The 21,165-nt window shown below is 35.9% G+C and overlaps 1 protein-coding gene across 1 annotated transcript in view; it reads left to right on the plus strand.

The window, feature by feature from the left end:
• The window catches only part of msna (moesin a), a 64,417-nt gene extending 46,402 nt beyond the window's left edge, over positions 1–18,015 (plus strand). The window contains exons 5-13 of the mRNA XM_039766342.1: positions 496–579; positions 1,561–1,707; positions 2,155–2,251; positions 7,958–8,121; positions 8,288–8,418; positions 8,959–9,119; positions 9,578–9,670; positions 16,003–16,233; positions 16,518–18,015. Of these exons, the coding sequence (XP_039622276.1) occupies positions 496–579; positions 1,561–1,707; positions 2,155–2,251; positions 7,958–8,121; positions 8,288–8,418; positions 8,959–9,119; positions 9,578–9,670; positions 16,003–16,233; positions 16,518–16,682 (1,273 nt within the window). The 3' untranslated portion in view covers positions 16,683–18,015. The remainder of the gene's footprint in view (positions 1–495; positions 580–1,560; positions 1,708–2,154; positions 2,252–7,957; positions 8,122–8,287; positions 8,419–8,958; positions 9,120–9,577; positions 9,671–16,002; positions 16,234–16,517) is intronic.
• Positions 18,016–21,165: the final 3,150 nt, after the last annotated feature.

A 21,165-nucleotide genomic window follows, 5' to 3' on the forward strand; every position in this document is an offset into this window, starting at 1 on the left:
GTTCTGAGGCTTTGCTTTTAATAAATCTGCAATGATGTTCAAGTAAGGGCCCACCCACAATTGAACCGTAACCATGAATTCCTACTACAAAGATTGGAAAACAACTGCCCATGAGCTGAGAAGTCATTTGCTTACTATGCAATTGTCTTAACCAAATAAAGTAGCCGTTTCAACAACATTTTCAGGGATTACTTGTTTTTAAGTTTTTAGGTGTTTCAACTGCTGATAAACAAAACTTTTCCGACATGCCTTTGTAATTTGAGAATTTTTAATTGTACATCTCTTAACTAGCTTTTCTACTTTCAGAAAATAAGTCATTGTTTTATATTTCAGTAGATAAAAGTCATTCACCTATGCTGTCACTTTTGGCTATATACCATATACATTACCTTACTGTATTTTAGCAGGATGATTCAGAAAAGAATCTCTGCTACTCTGCAGTACCCAGTAAGCAGGATTATTGTTTTAGATACAAAACTTTTTTCTGTTTTACAGGGTGCTAGAACAGCATAAATTAAACAAGGAGCAGTGGGAGGAGCGCATTCAAGTTTGGCACGAGGAGCACCGAGGGATGCTACGGTATGCTATGTTCTAGCTTGGCTATGTTGACCTTTGTAACAGTCGTATGCCTGACCGTTTTTTTGATAAATATTGTTTGTACATGCCTTTAGATCTTTGTTATGGAGAGATGGTTTCATTGTAAACAGATTCTTGCCATAGCAAAAGGCACTAAATGTGTTTTAGTATATTGTAGCCACCTCAGTTTTGGAACTCCCTTTTTAAACTTTTGTGTTTATATATTCACACAACTGCCTATGCTGTATGTTTGTCTATTTATGAATTAAATAAAACTAACACATATAACAGAAAGACTCGTTTTGTCTAAAATGATTAATAAAAATAGATCTGTTTCATTAGACCAATTCTTTAATTGAATATGCAGGGTTTTCATAAGCACTGGCAATTTATTCAATGGCAATAAGATGCTTACCAGAAATTGTACAAAAGCGAGAAACACCCAGTTGTCAAACTGGTACAATTGTGACTGAGTAAAAATCAAAATCTAATTTATGAATTACTTTGTGTAAGTTAGACAGAACTTTTTGATCATGCTTTACATATTTTTTTATATTTTGTTCATACATTCACTTTTGTGTTAAGTTTAAGTGTAAATAACTGTCCACATTAAACTAGTGAACATGTGGAAATATGAAATTTGTCAAATGGAATGGATTTAATAGCAAAATAGAAATTACAATGCTGAGCACAAAAAATCTTGTCTTGCAATGAAGGTATCGGGGCTGTTTAACATTCCCAATTGCAATCAAGAAATATGTGATAGGTATGGCTCCCTTACAGCATTTTCCATACAATAGGAGCTTTACCTGCATTGATTCCTGCCAGAAACATGATCAAATAGGTAAATGTCGGGAAGTTGGAGATTTACATTTATTATTTTATCTCCAAATTAGGCACCATTGATCATCATAACGTATGCAGGAAACTATAAAACACTCTTATAATAATGAAAGTTTACTTGTTGTTTCTTTGTTTGGACAGGGAGGACTCCATGATGGAGTATCTCAAGATTGCCCAGGATCTGGAAATGTATGGTGTTAATTACTTCAGCATCAAGAACAAGAAGGGATCAGAACTATGGCTAGGTGTTGATGCCCTTGGACTTAATATCTATGAGCAAACTGACAAGTAAGCTTTCCTCTGTTACACTTATGCTTCTAGAATGTCTTACTTAACCAATTGTAGTATGCAATCATCAAGCTTAATTTTATTATTCAGCTTTCACAAAATAGTTCAAGGCATGAGATATGATATTTTTCATATTTCTTTCCAATATTATGTGCAGGAATGGTTTGAAGCATGTGCTTAATTGAAATAAAGTTAGGCTTTATTAAGTTTGAATGATTTATGGTGACCTTGTAGTTAGTTAATTTAGGACCATAAATAAAATATCTCATCAAAAGTTTAATTAATCCTTCTAATATATAGACATTATTCCTAAGAGGTCTTAAAAATGTTTTAGAGTAGGCCTTGCGCCTAGACTTTTGCTTATTTTTAAACCTTTCTTCATCATTTTTGAATTTACTGAAACAGCATCAACTGCTTTAATTTTAACTTTTTTTATTTCTTTTGAAGGATGACACCTAAAATTGGGTTCCCATGGAGTGAAATTAGAAATATTTCCTTTAATGACAAGAAGTTTGTAATCAAGCCAATTGACAAGAAGGCTCCAGTGAGTTGTTTTTAACACTAAACTAGGCATGCCTGTGTTATAAATACTGTATATACATTGATTTTGTGTCATTTTATTTAATTCTTTTTATGCGTTATTTTTCTTAACATTTACTGCAAAGGAAACTTTTTTGTAAGTTTTTCAAATGTTGATGTGTTTCTATACCAGAAGTAATCTAATGCTAGCCATGCCCACCACCCACATGAGTGTTTTGTGTATGCTGTCATGGTGGATATTTTTTGTATATGCACAAATGCCACATGACAACCTTGTCAAATTTTTTTTTTTTTTTAAGGAAGGTGAAATTGTATTAAAATTTTGGAAAAAAGAAAAACAAGCTAGTAGAGAAAGTGAAATCCATAAAAATGTTCTGTTACTTTAAATTTGGTTTAGTTCCCTGGTCCCCAAGTCATGGCAAATGGCTAAAAAGACTTTTTTGAAAAGACCTCTGCCTGAAATAGAACTGTGATATTGTCCATTTTTTCCAAATCAGTTCCTGCAATTAAAAAAAAAAAAGATCCATTCGGCCTAACATTTTTTTCACTGTTACTTCTAGTAAGAGTTTATGCTGTGTTCATGTGCTATTTGAATTTTTGGCACTCCAACCTCTGACATTTCACTCTCCGACTTCATTCAGCTCATTCACACAAGTTTCTATTTGGATTTTTAGGAGAAATACAGGTTCACTGTTGACTTCTTACTTGGATCTTCAGAAAAGCAATTAATAGTGAACTTAAACAAATTAAAAGTGTATTGCAGCGCTCCAAATGCAAGTCAGCGACAAAGATAACGTGTTTATGCCAGCCAAGTTATATTTCTATTTCATGAAACTCCAGCAACACTGCATCTACCTCTAGTCTGTTTGATCCATAGACAATCTGGTATGTGTCAGTGTGCAAGGACAGAAGGTTAACTTTGACCTTCTCGGATACCTTTATCAATATAGGTAATATGGCAAGAGATTTGTATTGTAGTCTCTGAAACATCTTAAAGCTGTGTGGATATTTAGCCTGTTTAAGGTGAGAGGCTAAAAATACTTATTAAAAACTAAGCAAGCTGTTTTGCAAATAGTTTTTTGCTATTTGAAACAAGACCAGGCCTAAATTGTTCCAAAAAGTCACAAATACATCATGCTCTGAACGATAAGGATCAAATGGGGAAATCTGTCTGCTTGCTCCAGTCCAGTCCTATTTTCAGTGTCATTCTTCATTACTGTGCTGAAACCTGTATTTTCTTTCACAGTAGCCCAATTCCATTGTTATTGAAAGCCCTGTTTTACTTTTTCTACAGAATTGTATTTACCTATTGAACCAGAGCTACTTGTTTTTGTATACACAAAGACAAATTAGGAGTTACACATCCCATTACAAAAAAAAAAGAGAAATATCACTGTTCGTAAGCTCATTAAGGTCATAGTGTGCCTGGTTAACTATATTTCCATACGTTGTATCAAAACAGGCTTTTTTATGTTTTCTCCATATTAATGCCTTACCCTTTATGCAAATAATAAGTGAGTCTATTTGGAGATATGAAGTGTAAGACTAATATTATAATCTGACTAGCCAACAGAAAAGGAAATCGACCTGATACTCACAGAGTGTATAAAATTATGGCTAGGTGAGACCTGTTATGCGTAATCCTGCTACATCCAGTAGTAACGTTTTGTTTTTTAATCTTTTTCCATATTTCAGTGACAGATTACTAGAAAGAACAGTTCAAGATGTTTAAACTCTTGTCAAGTTGCTACTGATTTTCATAATGTAAGTGCGTGGGTGGTAATATGGTCCATAGAATGGTCTGTGGATTCTCTTCAGAGATATTCATGCTCCTGTTGTATTGCTTTTATAATGCGAGTCTAACTGAAGCAGTGAAAGAACATACCCAACATTAAAAATTACTGCCGATACTTTTGAATAATCCAATCTGTAGATGCACCAGCCCTTGAATTTCTAACCAAAATACAATATAAAACAGGTCACCCACAGATAAGCCGAATGTAAAAATTCAGAACGAAGTCGGTTATGGGAAAACATTAATAAACATTATTTTTTATAGTAACGAGTAACCTAGCACAGTAATTTTTACTGAAGTATAAATACCTTAAAAAATGTGTTACTACATTACCGTGGAAGCTTATTCCTATTCCAAAGAAAAATAATTCCTGCAGAATTTCGCACAAGTATTTACCTTATTAAGACGTTGCCTGCTGCTGTCTGTGTAGCATTGTGCACATGCCATCTGGTGAGAGCTAGTGAGGAAGAAGTTAATTACAAGTGTAGCACGCAGACAAGTGAAAGGAATTGCATCAGAGTTATAGGTATACAATTAATCCTGTATGCGCTGAGGGGTAAATTTAATCTGCCTGATTTAGAGTAATAAGGAGCCAGTGATTATTACAACAATGCTAAGTGTAAGGTAAGAAGCAAATTTGTGGTATCCCGGTCTTTTGGGCACAATCACATAGCCAAGCAAAAAAAGTGTGCTGCTTGCAATCCAGTAGCAGAAACCTATAAATGTATAAGTTTGGGTTTAGTCCAGCTATCTGTTACAGATATTTTGAAACAATGTGATCTGGTAGCGCAGTGAATAGTGTTCATACCATAAATCTTCAGGGACCTATGTTTGGGGACGGAAAAAGGAGATGGATGTTATTTACATCACAGAACATGAAGGACTAAATTTATTTAAAAACACAAGAAAATTACCAAGTTTCTGGTGAGTCTCATTATATAAGCTTAGCATTCAGTAACACATGCTGAATGTGCAGTTTTCATACAAAAGAAGAAACACACTGTTTATAATGCAATTCATTTTATAGGTACTATATAACAGGGTTTTTTTTTTTTTGTAATTAGTAATGCAAGTAAGTTACTTTAACAAGTACTGTTCCCCAACACTGTTGAGATATCACAGGCTTTAATACTTTCTCTTACTTTTAAGTATGGTCACAGAACCATTACTTAAATGAAACAAGCAAATATTTTGCCAGTTTCACCTTTATGTAAAATATTCTTATGGCTGATGCATCTTCCTGTTAGCTCCACAGTTGTCTGGATAGCATCATTTACAAATTGAGCCTCTAGCATTTTTGCATTGTTTATAAACTGTTCTGATTTATGGGAACTTGGAATTACTTAGTCCATGTAGTTTTCATGCAGAACAAGAAAAAACAGTTTGGGTCCGTTGCATTGCACTATTAGCACATGCTGATATGGCCTTAGCTTGTATTTGTGTGAGAAGGGGAACAATGTTGCATACTAACTTAGACCACCTTGTGAGATGGTTTAACAAACATAGTATGGAGATTAATGTTACAAATCAATTATGAAAGAATCAGATAGATTGTTGCCAACATAAAAAGTACTTGTTTTGCTTTTAAAAACTGGGGGAAATAGTATTTACATTTGTATTCGGACTGAAATATAACGTGATACTGAATCACATTTATTTTACTCAATGCCGTAGAAAAGACCAGCAATGTACAGGTGCATCTCAGTGTCATTACCTGTAAGCCATAATCAGCAAAATGAAAATAAATAAATGCTTGAAATACGTCACTTTGTGTTGTAATGAATCGTTATACTGTAGTAGGAGTTTCATTTTTTTGAATTGAATTACTTAAATAAATTAACTTTTTGATTATACTCAAATTTATTGAGATGGACCTTTAGGGACATACTTGCTTTACAGAATTTAAGAATTAGAAAAATATGGATCAGCATGCATTTAACCATTAATTTTCAGAAGTTGCCTGAAGTGGAAAAAAATACGTGCTAGTATTGTTTTTCATCTTCTTGATTTTCTTTTTCCAATATTTTGCAAATTTTACATGATTTCTTAATATAGTGGGGCGGTTTGGGGTTCTGCCTTAAAGTTTCAGTCACTATGATATACTTAAGTTAGATCAGACAGCTTGGGGATCTGACCAGAAAATGCAGGCACGCAATCATATACTGCCAATAAAACAGACAAAAAGGAAGAAAGCTAGTATACTGTACAAGTGTGTGCTGCCTCATGTAAAATCCTGCTCCTCAGTTAAAAGGTGAAGATTCAGTGTCCTTAATGAAGAAATAGCTCGGTTGCTGGTTCAGAAGTGTGCAATGAAAGATGCCCCAAGTTGTATTTTGGCATGTTCGAAGTGCCTTGGAGATATCTTTGTGGATGTCCCCCCAGATCTGATATGAAGTCACTCACAATATTGAGCTTGTTCTTAACTATAAAATTTGCGCAACTATTCTTTACCAATATTGTCTAGACTTCAGCTTGGTGTTTCATACACTTTGTTGACTGCTGGATTTATTCACTTATTAGGCAAAATTACACCTTTTATTGTCTAACTAAAAAGATTACAACATGCAAGCTTTCGAGGCAACTTGGGTCCCTTCTTCAGGAGAGCTTGCATATTGTAATCTTTTTAGTTAGCCAATATAAAAGGTGTCATTTTGCTTGACTTTTCACTACATTCATAATGGCTAACATGGTACAACACCCTAGTACTTAATTTATTAGGGAAAGCTAAGTGCATAATGAAATAGCAACCCTTGTATATAATCTACATTAATTATTAAGAGTTAGAGAATTGTGCTTCAGATATTAATCTGATGTGTACCTCTGATTGTCATTTTTTTCCATACAGAGATTACAGGGTGAACCAAATACGTTATATCTGTTTTGGATCTTAAAGTTCTTGGCTTATCCAGTAGTATACATGTAATAATATAAAGAGATGTCATTAATAACGAGTATTAATCCACTTACTAAGGACAGACTGCTGAGAGTAATTAAATAATTAGCCACAAAAACGAGCAGTTCTCAAACCAACTGGAAAAGATCAACTACACTAAGTGTGCTAATTACAATTCAGAATAAATTTAAATAACCTGAGAAACTAAACTAAAGAAAAACATCAGAGAAAATAAACTGATAGACAAGTACTAAATATCTGCTAAATTGGAGGAGTACATTTTGACAGCAAAAAATAATTTCAACAACTTTTAACAAGAGAGCTTGACTTTTAAAAGTGAGGAAAAAATGTGCAAGAATTCAACCAAACTGGTTCTCGCTTAAATTGTGACAACACCCAATTTAAAATGAGGAGCAACCTGTAACATTGGTACCTTTTTGATTAGCAAAAATCAAGTGAAAAAATATAAATAATAATGAACAAAATCAAAGCCAGAGATGGAACCTTAGCTAAATCATAACAATTTATGATTATGCTTGATTACACTAAAGAGTAGAGTGGCAATAACCAACATAATAATTAATTTTTACTTGGAGGAATTTTATAATTTTAATCAGTTTGTTCATTTTTTAAGTTTGCAGTTATTGGCTTTCCTGGTTAATTTACATGATTAGAACTCACTACAAACCATTAATACTGTAGTTGTACAGTTGCAGTGCTGTGAATGTTATTACTATCCACAAGCTTTTGTACATTGTTTATAATGTTGGTATGTAAATACCAGTACCTTCTTCTCTAAAGAATTTTTATTCAAGAGGAAAATGAAAATTCTATCCACATTTTCAAGGACAGTAGTATGTAAGAAGAAAAAGAATAAGTACCTAACAGTTAGGATTAGGATTGTTTAGTCTTCAAGTTTTGGCATATCTATGAAGAATTTTTTAAACACGTGTGTTGGCCAAATAGCCTTCCATTAATGCAAGAGGGAGGGAACTGACATCTTGTCTTCACCTCTACTTTAGGACTTTGTGTTTTATGCACCTCGCCTACGGATCAATAAGCGCATTCTTGCATTGTGCATGGGAAATCATGAGTTGTATATGCGCCGTCGCAAGCCTGATACCATTGAGGTGCAGCAGATGAAAGCCCAAGCCCGTGAGGAGAAGCATCAGAAACAGATGGAAAGGTAAGTGCAATCACAAACTCCAAGACGAAGAAGCCATCAATTGTTCACTGTTGTGCTGATCAACATTCTGCTAGTACTGGTTGTTTCAATTATATCAACAGAATGCTACAATTGGAAAGCTTTACTGTGGATTGCCCAGTCTGAATAAAGTTTGTTTAATTTACAGAGCTTTACTTGAAAATGAAAAGAAGAAGAGAGAACTTGCTGAGAAGGAGAAAGAAAAAATAGAACGTGAGAAGGAGGAGCTGATGGAGAGGCTAAAGCAGATTGAAGAGCAGACGAGGAAAGCCCAGCAAGGTGGTTTATATTGCTAATTTTTGATGCTATTTCATAGCTTCTGCTGTTCTAAGTTAACAATTGAGCTGATTCCTGAGAATTGGCAGTGTAGTTCAAGTGCATTTGACTCTTGATGTATCATTACAAATCTTTATCTAATTGGTGTTTTATGATTCATTTTATATGATTCATTTTATATGTAACACTTGAAAGAAATGTCAATATATAACCATCTGATTTTAGGGAGTTGTCTTAAAATTGCATTGTGAAATACAATGCCATTGCTTCCATCATAAATTTCTGCATTGTGCCCACTCCTTTTAGATGAGGCTTTGATTTAGTATCACCCTGAATTGTTTTTTTAAGCGGATTTGATTATATTTTGAAGGATGCCAGCCTAAATAACTGAAGATAATTTCCGTCATGCTGCTAAAATACAAAAAAGTACTTCCATATAAAAACTTAGCAGTCCCAAAAGAAAGTATCCTATTTTAGTGGGTCCACTCCTAGGTGCATTTGTTTTCGCTCTTCTTTGATGGAGGTCATCTTTTTTTTCCTCAGAATTGGAGCAGCAGACACAACGAGCACTGGATTTAGAATTGGAGAGAAAAAGAGCCCAAGTGGACGCTGAGAGATTGGATAAAGAACGCAGGATTGCAGAAGAGGCAAAGACTGCACTTCTGCAGCAAGCTGAGAGCCAGATGAAAAACCAAGAACACTTGGTAAGTAAACACACTATGTCTTTCTTATGGGACTGATTCAGTGATGATGTTATCATTAACTAGAAGAGAACTGTTAAACTTTAAGTGTCACTTGTCATTAAGTAGGAATGGCTTGTTAAAAATAAAAATCTTGAAAAACTGTTCTATTTAAACCGTGGAAAAGGAAAAATCATTTTGTAATAAAGTTCTGGCAGACAGTACAAAAGTTTAGACTGGGTTTAGACAAGTGATTGCACACAGTATAACTTAAAAGTTATATGAAGTTTAGGAAAAGAGCAACAACTATCTAAGTCTTTCTTCCAATGCTTGCCAGCCTATTAGCTCAATGTAATGAGAGGATGGTGAAGAATATGCATTCGTGTGCTCCAGTAGGTTGCTTTTGTGCACTTTGAGGCTTTACTGCTTTGCTGTTACTCCAGCTATCTGTAATTATTGTCTTTAACAATCTCTCCTTTCAGGCCACAGAACTTGCAGAACTGACTTCAAAAATTTCACTGTTAGAAGATGCAAAGAAAAAGAAGGAGGATGAGGCTAGAGAGTGGCAAGAGAAGGTGAGACACTTTATACCTGTTCTACCAGTAGTCCTGCTTTTAAGACACACAGTACTTTCTTCTAGGTATGCTAAGTTTTGAATAATCTTGACTGTTTGTAAAGTATGTTTAAACTTTGACAATGTTGCCCTTTTTACACAACAAGGCTTTATTCATTTGCATTGACAAGTTATTTGTGCTTTGCTCATAGGCCAGAATCGACAACTTGTCTAGCTACTTTCAGTGCAAGTAGGTTCAAGATCTAATCCCTACAGTGGGTCATCTTGATTACACTTTTCTTTATTTCCAGGTACAGGTTCAGTATCCTCAATCTGAAAATTCCAGAATTTGAAATTCTGCAGAATCTGAAGGTTTTTGAGTGCTGTGGAAAATTCAAAAGTAGCTTTTGTAAAGCTTTGTTTGAAATCAAGTGTCAAAATGTGTAGAGCAAAAACCATGAAAATGTGTATGCCAAATAAAAGCACATATACAAAACCTGGCATGCACACATTTCTATACAATTTACCTTTATAAATCACAGTAATCTTAATAATGTGTCCACTGTGAAGCTAAGACACACTACTGACCATCTGGGATTTGGGGTATCTTGCAAAGCATTGACTGCTGCAACAAAATGACACATGATTAATGACAGGGCGGTTTGGAGTATTGGAGACCACTGAGAATCATCAGGCACCTCTAAGCAATGAAACACAGTTGACAAGCTTTGTCCCCTGTGCAGCGACTCAATAAAAGCTGTATGGCAATTCAAAAGTGATGTGTGGCACCATTAAAATTGATTCTCCCACACGTAGCTGCATAACTCAAGGGAACATAAATTGTAGTGCCTCTCCTCTACATTTTGGGGATTAACATAATGTCATTTTTTTACAGTTAACAAAAGTAGCTTTATTCTTGGTAGGTGCCCTTATTGCAATAGGAATTCAATAAATTGCACCAATTTCATCAGTAAAACCAGACACTGCTGCCAATTGCCTTTTATGTTGGGAAAAGCATGTTCAGTTTTATGCATGTACCCCATATAATGCAAAATACTAAATGTTGCACCTTGGTCAGGTGGTTAATGGCTTCCAGCACAGCCGGCATGGTAAAGTGAAAGTGGGCTGAAACATTCCTGACTTGTTGGTCAGTTTACTGAGAAGTGACAACAAGCAGCTGATATAAACTTAAGAAAAAGCAAAAACGTTCTTCAGTGCAAATACACAACACTGGCCCTCTTTAAAGGGAGCTAAAATATAGTCTATATCTTATATTCATCACTTTTCAGTTTTAATATGCTTGCCATATTGTAGTGACTCTGCTAGAACTACCAGACATGCAGCAGTGCAATGCTGTGACAAGTTAAAAGAGTGTGATGGCACAAGCTGGAGCGATGGGCAGGGTGGCTCAGACTAATGTCAGACTCCAAGTATATGAGTACAGAGTTACCAAACACACCCAGAGAGAGATGACAGAGAGAAGGAACAGTGTGGCAAACTGAAAGTAACACGCGTAATAGCATAGCTGGGTGTTGAAGAATGTACATAGTTCGGTTTGCTATTTCTTCTGAACCAGTTTTGTCCCTCACACTTTGCCTCCCTTGTTTTGAATCTCCCAACCTAATAAACACTTTTTTTTCAACCACATTCTTTCACATGCCTTCCTTTCCTTTAGCCATTAAGAAATCACTACAGTAAAAATTCTATGAATAATTATACGCTTGAGTCATATTTAGCTGGTTTTGCTGCCTTTGTGCACTACATGTGCCGATGATATTTCATTAAGTATATATGCAAATATTACCAAATTCAAAAATTATCTGAAATGCTTCCAGTCCCATGCATTTTTGAATTAGGAATACTCAACCTGTATATCATTGTGCTTGTTGTGTTAGCAGACCTTAATTTCAGCAAACATTAATGATAAATGTTACTAGAAAAGACATAAAACTTGAGATTCGTGAATTGTGATGGATTTATTATAAAATAAATACTTGGTAAAGATTTCTAAACATTACATCTATCCCTTAAGCAAATTTCCAGATAGTCACTTTCATACTTTTATGCACTTTTCTTGTCCTTTTTTTTTCTTTGCAACAATGTGGAAGTTTACTCAGATATAAGAATTGTGAATATTTACAGACAGTCTTAGCATAAAAAAACAGAGGTGGGATGCTGTAGTCTTTTTTTGACACTTTATAATACAGCTAACGTTTTAACTGCAGGTGACCTTTAACCTGTGCAAAGGTGGGAGGAGGACGTCTGTGCTGGGTGGGCTTATTTTCTCTACGGCAGGAAAATCCTGTTTGCTTGAAAGGATGTTTGATGCCCCATTGTGATATTTTCCATACTTTCGGGTTTTTCAAAAACATAATTATAATTGGCAATTCCCAAATGTCCTGTTATTGTGTTACTAAAATAAACAGGCGGGCAGAGTGACTGCCTTTAGTCAGTGGAAACCCTTGTAAGGTGTTTCAGTCTTTGAATATATCACGTTACTACAATGTCTAGTGAAATTTCTTAAATGCTTTCAGAACTAGCCACACCTCCTTCTGTACACATGGCTTTACTCTCGGCATGGCCAGTGCCTTACTGGGTTACAAAGTTGAATTTCACTTTGAAATGTGAAGTTTAAAATCTGGTTGTGGGTGGATAATTTTTTAAAAAAATTTTAACATAATTTAGTATTCCAAAATTTATGAAGTCTACAGTATTTTCACATTGAATGTAATACCAAAAAAAAAAAACGCATGACTCTCTGTCCGATTACTTGGTTAATGTGAATGAGAACATTTTTGCTATTACAGACAGCTAAAATAAACTCTGGGTTTAAATTCTAAGCATCTAAAAAAGATATGGGAGAAACAGTGACAACAGAATATACTGTATCTTATGCCTCAGTAGAAAGCATATACAGTATTTATCACTGAAAACATACAGTATATCAGTGTAACTTAAAAGTCAGTAAATTTCAGTATTTTTCTACAGTGTGAGCAATAAAAAGTAATTTTTTTTTTATTTTTCTCTCAGTATCACATTTTTTGAGGAGTCTAAAATATCAACCTTATACTTTACACTTAAATACAGTATATAGAAAGAACTGCTTGTTCATGTTAGAACTCTACAATGTGACAATTTTGGTATCCTGCTTATAAAAATGTTTTAAAATTTATCACACCTTGTGCAAGATTAATTTCTTTATTAAAATCTGCTTATAATGAGACATATGATATAGTTATGAATGTCCCACTAACAGAGAAAAAAAAAACTTGTTATGTGACTATAGCTGTCATAAGGTATGTTATGCATTGTTCCCAGGTTAATTTTCTCTGGAAGTTTTCCAGTTAACAGTTGAGCAGTTTTCAGGGTTGATAAAGTGCACATACAAAATTCACAGGAAGTGTGGGTGGGGATTCTGAAAGGTGCTATGTCTAAGGAGAATGTACTGGTAAGCAGTTATGCTTCCGTTTCTGTATTTGTTCACTTTTAACTTACTATTTAATGTAACTGTTATTTTGTACAATGTATTGAAATCTCAAAGAAGATTTAAAGATACAACTGACACACTAAATAGGAAACTGCAAAACATCACGCAAATACGAAGTAGCAAGGATTCAAACATGCATGCTGCTTCATTCTATAATTTTGGCAAGTTCTGTGAACTTAATTTTCTACCATATTAGCTCCATATACCTCCCTACTACAGAGTTGGACAAGTGGACTACTAATATTATTGTTTGAAAATTACCCTTATGAAGATGGTCACATCTGGGAGAAAATAGCATGGGTAATTTCTTTGTTTGGTAGAATGGAGAGAAGTTTTATTATTTTTAAGTCTGTTCAGTTTCCATAGCCAGACACTTTGAAAAAGCTGTTCTTAAAAATAAGCAACTGTAAGTTAAAGTGATTAAGCTGTTTACTCAAGTCTGTTGTGATACGTTTCCTCAAATAAAAGTCAGCATAGGTATTTGAGGATGTTGTGGCATTCTATTTTTTTTCCCCAGCAATTTTCAGCCTTCATTCACATATAACTCAACTCAGGAAATTCTCTGAAATTTTAATAGATCTTAACATATGAGTATTCCTGAGTCACTTTGTTCATGAAAGCTCTGAACCTGACTTTGATTTGTGTAAGGTTAAAATCTTATGTACTGTATTGTTTTCTAATGTATAATTAACTACTTAATAATGAAAAAGTATTTATGGCATATTTTAAAGAAAGGCTTGGGTTGCTGCTGGAAGAGTTGTTAGTGAGGCCAACAGGAGGCGCTTACCCTGTGGTCTTGAGTGTGGATCCCAATACCCCAGTGCAGTGATGGGGATGTTGTGCTGTAAAAATGGTGCTCTCCTTCAGATGAGATGTAAAATCAAGATCTTGAGTCTTTGTTGTCATGAAAGATCCCTGGGCAACTTTTGTGAAGAGGTAGGGTGCTTCCCGATGTCCTGGCTAAATTTCCCATCACAGCCTAATCATCCTAAATCGTTCCCTGTCCCTAACTGTCTCTCTCATCCCTTCACCACTTTCGTAGCTAATGTCTGGTGAGTGTACTGGCGCAAAATGACTGCCATTGCATCATCCAGGTGAATGCTGCACATTGGTGTTGAAGTGGCTCCTGCAATCCCTATGTAAAGCACTTTGAGTGTCTTAAAAATGCTATATAATTGCAATATCTTCTCCTACTAGAAGATATGTAAATTAAACAGAGTATTACTTTTTTTCTTTACAGTTGCACTAAAAATTTAAGACTGGTGCTGTGATCGTAAATTTATCTTGCATCTCAGAATTACTCTTAGGAATTGTTCTAAAAGTGTGACCCATGATAAGAATTTGTCCTACCTCACAGCAGGACATGAGAAGTATTTACAAAGTTTCCTACACCTACTCCCAATGAGGGGTAGGAGGCCACATCTGAAAATGAATAATGTCATGATTTATGGCACACTTTTCCATATATTGCCACTAATGATGACATTTTGCATTTTTCTGGTACTAATGCCAAGGCTGCACCAAAAAATGACGATGATAATATTCAAAGTAGTAGGAAAAGAAGAAGATGGAAATCGTAATAAGGGTAGGATACTGCACTAAGCTGAATGTAATTGTTGCCACTTGATCGTAACAATATCAAGAATAGTTTAGTAATGGGCACTGAGATAGCAAGACCAAGACAAACTCGCCAAATAGGAGTTAAGCCACATAAAAGTCATGTTTATTTAACAATGAATGATCCACAGCCTTACTTTCAGAAGGATCACCTTTCTGATGTTATGGTCACAGGAAGCGCCTCTTGAAGTAACTGTTTTGGAATAATCACAACTACAAGTCGCATTCACTCCTCCAGTTTCCCAGTTGTCTCCCGGAGTTGTGTGTCGTGTCCCTCCCTGTGATCCCACCTTTTCATTTGCAAGGCTCTTCTGATCTAATATCCCGGGAGTCTCTGTCTGCCTTCTTGAGCCTTCCTGGGCTTGTAAAGAGTAACATGAATTCCCTAGGGTTCTAAGGAATGCAAAGCTCAGCATACCTGTATTACATTTTGTTTTCAATCTCCCGTCTAGTCTCGCTTACCTTTAGAGTAATACGCTGGCTAATATAGTGCTGTTTGCATCTATTTTTGAGTTTGCTAGCATATGAATTTTAAGGAAAGAGTTGAATGCCTATTATATGTATAGTTGTTAAAATTAATTGCAGGAAAGTGACTTTTTTCTTTGTGTTATACAGTATATCATAGCAAAATGCACATGTATGTGTAGGATTTCATTGTAGCATATTCTAGGAAATAAGGCAAAGTGGCTGGCTATCCATGGAAACTATTTAAATCTTGCTTTGGGTTGATACTATTCTGTATATTGTTGTCTGAAGAATTTAGCCCAAAAAGAACCATCCCTAACTGTAATGTTAAGAAAAACCCGCCTTTCATACAAAAGGGTATTTGTAGCCATCATATTGAATCAGTTGTCAAAGGAGTTGTAAAAATCCTGAAACTGTAAAAGCTAACCATTCAGCCTTGATTTTAAAAATCATTGATGATTAAGTGAATATTCTGTTTTCTTTGTCAAGTTTTTATTAATGCTATGAATTTCCAATCATCTATCCATTTTTCAGCCATTTTGCAGTATTTTTGTGCACATGGCAGAAACCAACCCTGAACTTAAATATTTTTAATTAGGATGTCGGATCAGTTTGTACAAGGTTTGCAGTTCTTATATGCATATATTAAGAAAGGGTTCACAGAAGAACCTTGAGACTTACCAAGACCAGGCGAGAGGCTCTGTTCCTCCATTTTTATATAATAGATCTGACTATGATTGTCTTGAACCTATAAATTAATCCTAGACACTGTGTTATTTCCATAGGCAGTGCATGTCCAGGAAGACTTAGAAAAAACCAAAGAGGAGCTTCAGAAGAAGATGATAGTGACCCATGTTCAAGAACCTTTGCATGCGGAAAATGAGCATGATGAGAATGATGAAAACAGTGCTGAAGCCAGTGCTGAGCTGACCTCAGAGGGCACAATTAAGGACCGCAGTGAGGAGGAACGCATGACTGAGGCAGAAAAGAATGAACGTGTACAGCAACATCTGAAGGTAAAATAATCTCTGCCTAAATCTCATTTGTTTAATATTTTCTTTTTTATTAATCATTCTGATTATGTCATTCAGGTGCCATTTTCTAGTTTCCTAAGATTTTCTCAGTTCTCCTACATATTCCAATCTGTTTTGGGTTTTCTTGGTTATGTAGTGCCCTCAACTGTGCCTCTCATTAACTTTTTATGCATTTAGGTTCCTTGAACTTTATGATTTCTCACTGTCAGTTTTTAGATTGGTTTGCTCATTCATCACCTGTTTCTTTTCTTTCCCTCATTTCATAGCTTTTGAGCTCAGAACTTGCCAATGCCAGAGATGAGACTAAGAAAACACAGAATGATATGATCCATGCAGAGAATGTGCGAGCAGGGCGTGACAAATACAAGACTCTGCGTCAAATCCGGCAAGGGAACACAAAACAGCGCATTGATGAGTTTGAGTCCATGTGATCTGACACCTACAGCTGTGGAGGAGCTGCCCTTCAGCACCTTCTGTTTACTACAAATCTGCCTTTAAGTGACTTTGAAAATGTGTCTACAAAGACATTTTGATTCTAATACCCCAGCTCTCTGCCCTCCACCCTCTCACCTGCCTTACCTTTTCGGCCTTACATATCGCAAATGTATTACCAAAGCCTAGAGCCTGTGGGTTTACTTGCTGATTGATTATGTTCCCTGTGTCTGTCTGCTTATTGCCTAGTTATGAAGAGACAATGTGGAGACACCCTGAAAAATCCTACAGCTGTGTCTTACTATCTCACTTACTTCTTGCAGTATATACACTGTTATGTTAAACATTTGAAGTTCTTGGCATATTGACTAAAGGCCAGTTCTGTGCAGCACTCTGTACTGAGGGAGGCATGTTGAGTGTTATATGTGTTATATAGATTAACATCTTATTATAAAGAGCCCATTAGTGATCTTTTTATGGGAACAGTGTGCTACTCAGCAAATGTTAAATTTATTGGGAGGGTGCTGAATGCACTTACTATGGCACCTTGAAAAAAGCAGCTTTGTAGTGACCGTAGGATGGCTGTGGAGTGCCGCCTCTTCTTGGTCATTAGAAATTTCGGTTACGGAGAATATTGCCGAGACTGTTTTATTTTTATGTTTTGTTTTTCTTTTTTTTTATAAGTTAGGCTTCTAAGAGTAACTTTTGTAAGGTTCCATTATTCTTTAAACAGCAAATGTTTGCTATGTAACTGTATTGGAAAGCAGATACTTGGCAGTATTATTTAAAAATGTTCAGTGTTAGAAATATTTTCAAAGAATCAAACAATCCAGATAATAGTTTTGCATTGATACAAATAATCATTGAATACTACCAGCGTATCTAATATAATTACATTTACAGTTAGGAATAGTAGTAAATATTAGTTTTTATAACATTTTGCAAACTATTGTATATTAAAAGCACCATTTTGGCAAAAGATTTAATGTATGCAGCTTGAATGTAAAACACTGTAGAGTTTTGATTTTCATTAAAATGAATAACAAATCAACTTTTGATTTTTTTTTTTTTTGTTTTTTTTCGTTTTTGTTTTGTTTTTTTTTTCGTTTTTGTTTTGTTTTTTTTTGTAAAAGAGTATTTTGTAACTAATGTTATGCCATTATCCTGTTAGTTTATTTTCTAAAATTGTTTGTTAAATTATGTGCCTGGTATTTGAAGATTGTTTATATCATTACTGCTCTGAAATGGCAGAAGCCAAAGGCACTTTGGTTTTGAAACACCTGCTGCTTGCAAAGCTGTTATTATCCTGTTAATAAAGATTGAACATGTAAAGCTGGCTGTGAAGTGTACTACTGCCCTCTAGGGGTTACTTTGTGCTGTTGAAATGAATCTTCCCTTCCAGCCCAAGCATCAGTATTGGTTCTAAATCATTTTACCCCATTTTGCAGGAAATTCTGTGATAAGTACAACAACTTTATCCCATCCCAACTTGTCAGATACCATTTGCTATTAAAGGAATTAATTTCTCAGTTTTTAACTACATCATGAGTAATGCAGATGCTGGACTGTTATAGTGGGAATGGTATATTAAACTGCAATTCAACCAAATGTTTATCTAGTAATACAGTATGGGCTTTGCAGTCAAAATTGCTCGACCCTGTCACAGAGGAAACAGAGTTGAAGCCACTACTTGCTAGACGCTGTTCAGGGACCCTCAGTCAGATTAATCATCTTGACAGTTTCAGGCTTATCTGTGATACTTGTGAGAAATTATCATTTTTTCATTTAAACATTTTCAACGAGAAAGTAAAATGTAATGCAAATTAAATCTGACCATGAATTTGAAATTCAACACTCGCAAGAGCTCACGTTACTTCTCAGTTATTTTCTTTATTAGTCCCTTTATTGACTCAATCTGTCGTCCAGCTAGGGCAAATTATGAAAATGCAAGTGAAATAGATGCACAAACCATTCTGCCCACTGACCTGAGCTTATCGGAAGAGAAATTGTGATGTGGCTGCACAGCACCTGGACTTCAGTTCACTATCCAGATGTGTGGCCTGCTTTCCATGTCTTGCATAGTTTTTCTCGTACAGTCTTGAGAACATCTTTATAAGTTTAATATTGACGTTAACTAGCCCAGTTTTGGCGTGCATATGTGTACCTAAATGTATCCTGTCAGCATAAAGAAAAACTTGGACAGCATGCCAATCGGCCTCGGTGCACATTCAAAGGTGCACTCGTCCACATTGTCTTATAGCGGGCAGCCAATTTACTTTACTTGCATGTCGCTTGCCGTTTGGATGGATATCAGAGTACATAGGCATGGAAAAATGTGCTAATGCACGACTGTGGCTTGGCCATGAATTGAATTTGGCTCCTTGAGGCTGTAAAGCAGCCACAATAGCTACCATATATATATTATAAAATAAGATACATGTTCAATTTGAAGCACAAGCAGGATAAGTAGCTTGCTCAGCTCAGGCTCACCCAGTGAGTCACAGATGGGGGCTGAACTGACAGATTTCTTGGATTAAGTTTCCAACAATGGCCACAATTCAATTGCTTGTGGAAAATGGATCGTGAATGTAACTTGTAAAAAAAGTAGGGCCCTGCCTAATTCACACTCCTTCACTGTCAAAATTATGATGAATTAACGCATTCAAGCAGTTCATGTCCTGGTCTTGACAAAACATTTGACTCCCTCACAGTTCAACACACCTTCTTAATTATTAAACAGGTTGAGTGTCCAAAAGTTGAATTATCCAATATTGAGCAATTAATTTGGCTAAGGTAAATAAAATATGTTTAAGTTGCACGTGTTAACCATTATGAGTAGCCACACACTGAAGTTCAGAGTGCGTTAATCCCCCTAGTTTCTGGTTAGAAATGGTAGAAGTCCATCTCAAATAAATTTTTTCTTATGAAAATTACAGAGAATCAAATGCATGTTTAGACATCTAAAGCGCCAAATTCCATTCCCCATGTATGCTCTAGTGCCATTAAAATTGTTTTTTAAAAATATTAGTCCATTATAGCTAATGTGCAACTCACATGGAGATAATTTAAAGCCATGTCAAGACTGAGTTACATCAGTTCACATTTCAATGAAGCCAATAATCATCTCATTAAGAGCCAAGTTCATCTGAAACATGCTTCTGGCGGCGGGCTAAAGGATGAAGTCACTGTGGTCAAGATAATTGTCAGTGGTATTACCTATGAATAACGCAGCTAGCCGCATAAACTGGAGTGCAAGGGGGGAAAACTGAAACAAATGATGTAAGAGTATGTTGTCTTGTACTAGCTGAAGAACATGCTATGGTCTGGGTATATTTGTATAATGGGTTAAAAGTAAGCAAGCAAATATGTGTATTGTAAATGTTTCGTCATTGTTTGCTGAAATGCAAGCTTTCCAACTGTCATCTACACTACTTTTCTGATAACTGCACTATATGGCCAGACATATGTGGACACCCCTCCAAACAACTTGAGTTCAGCAGTTTCAGTCTCACCCAATGTTCACAGGTGCATACATTCAGCACACAGCCATACAGTCTCCATTAACAAATGCTGGCAGTACTGTAGAATGGGTCATACTGAAGAGCTCAGTTACTTTAAACGTGGCAATGTCATATGATGCCACCTTTGCCACAAGTCAGTTCATTTCTGCTCTGGTAGACCTGCCCAGGTCAAATGTAAGTACTGTTATTGCAAAGTGGAAGCGTAAAGGAGCAACAACAGCTCAATCTTGGAGCGGTAGACCATGCAAACACACGGAGCGAGGCTGTCGAGTGCTGAAGCACATAGCACAGAACCCTCTGTGGCATCACTCACTTCAGAGCACAAGAACTGTGTGTAGGGAGCTTCATGGAACAGGTGTCTATGGTCGAGCAGCTGCACACAAGTCTAAGATAACTACGAGCAATAGCATGTGTTGGCTGGAGTGGTGTAAAGCACCCCACCATTGGACTCTGCAGCAGTGGAAATGTGCTGTCTGGAAAGATGACTCGCGCTTCATTATTGGGCAGTCTGATGGAAAAATGTGGAATTGGTGGATACCTTGAGAACACAACCTTCCAGACTCCACAGTGTCTACTGTACATTTTGGTGCAGGAGGGACAATGTTCTGGGCCTGTTTTTCAGGGTTAGGGCTAGGCCCCTTGGGAACAGTGAAGGGTATGGTTAATGCTTCAAAACATACAAAGGTATTTTAGACAATTCCAACTCACTTTGGAGACGGCCCTTTTCTGTTTCAGCATGACTGTACCCCTGTGCACAAGGTGTGGTTGAAATCAACATCTTAATTAAAGAAACGTATCCTCTAGTAGGACAACTTGGTAAAAAAAAAAACTTCTTCGAGTCAGAAACCAGGCAGGAGGAAAGTCATTCATTGCATCATTTATTGTCTTGCAGCTTTGTGCTGAAGAGGGGCCAGCAAGATCAGAACAGTCAGAGAAACAAAGGATGCAGGGTCATTTTATT

Source organism: Polypterus senegalus, chromosome 10 (assembly GCF_016835505.1).
Source record: "Polypterus senegalus isolate Bchr_013 chromosome 10, ASM1683550v1, whole genome shotgun sequence".
Lineage (NCBI taxonomy): Eukaryota > Metazoa > Chordata > Cladistia > Polypteriformes > Polypteridae > Polypterus > Polypterus senegalus.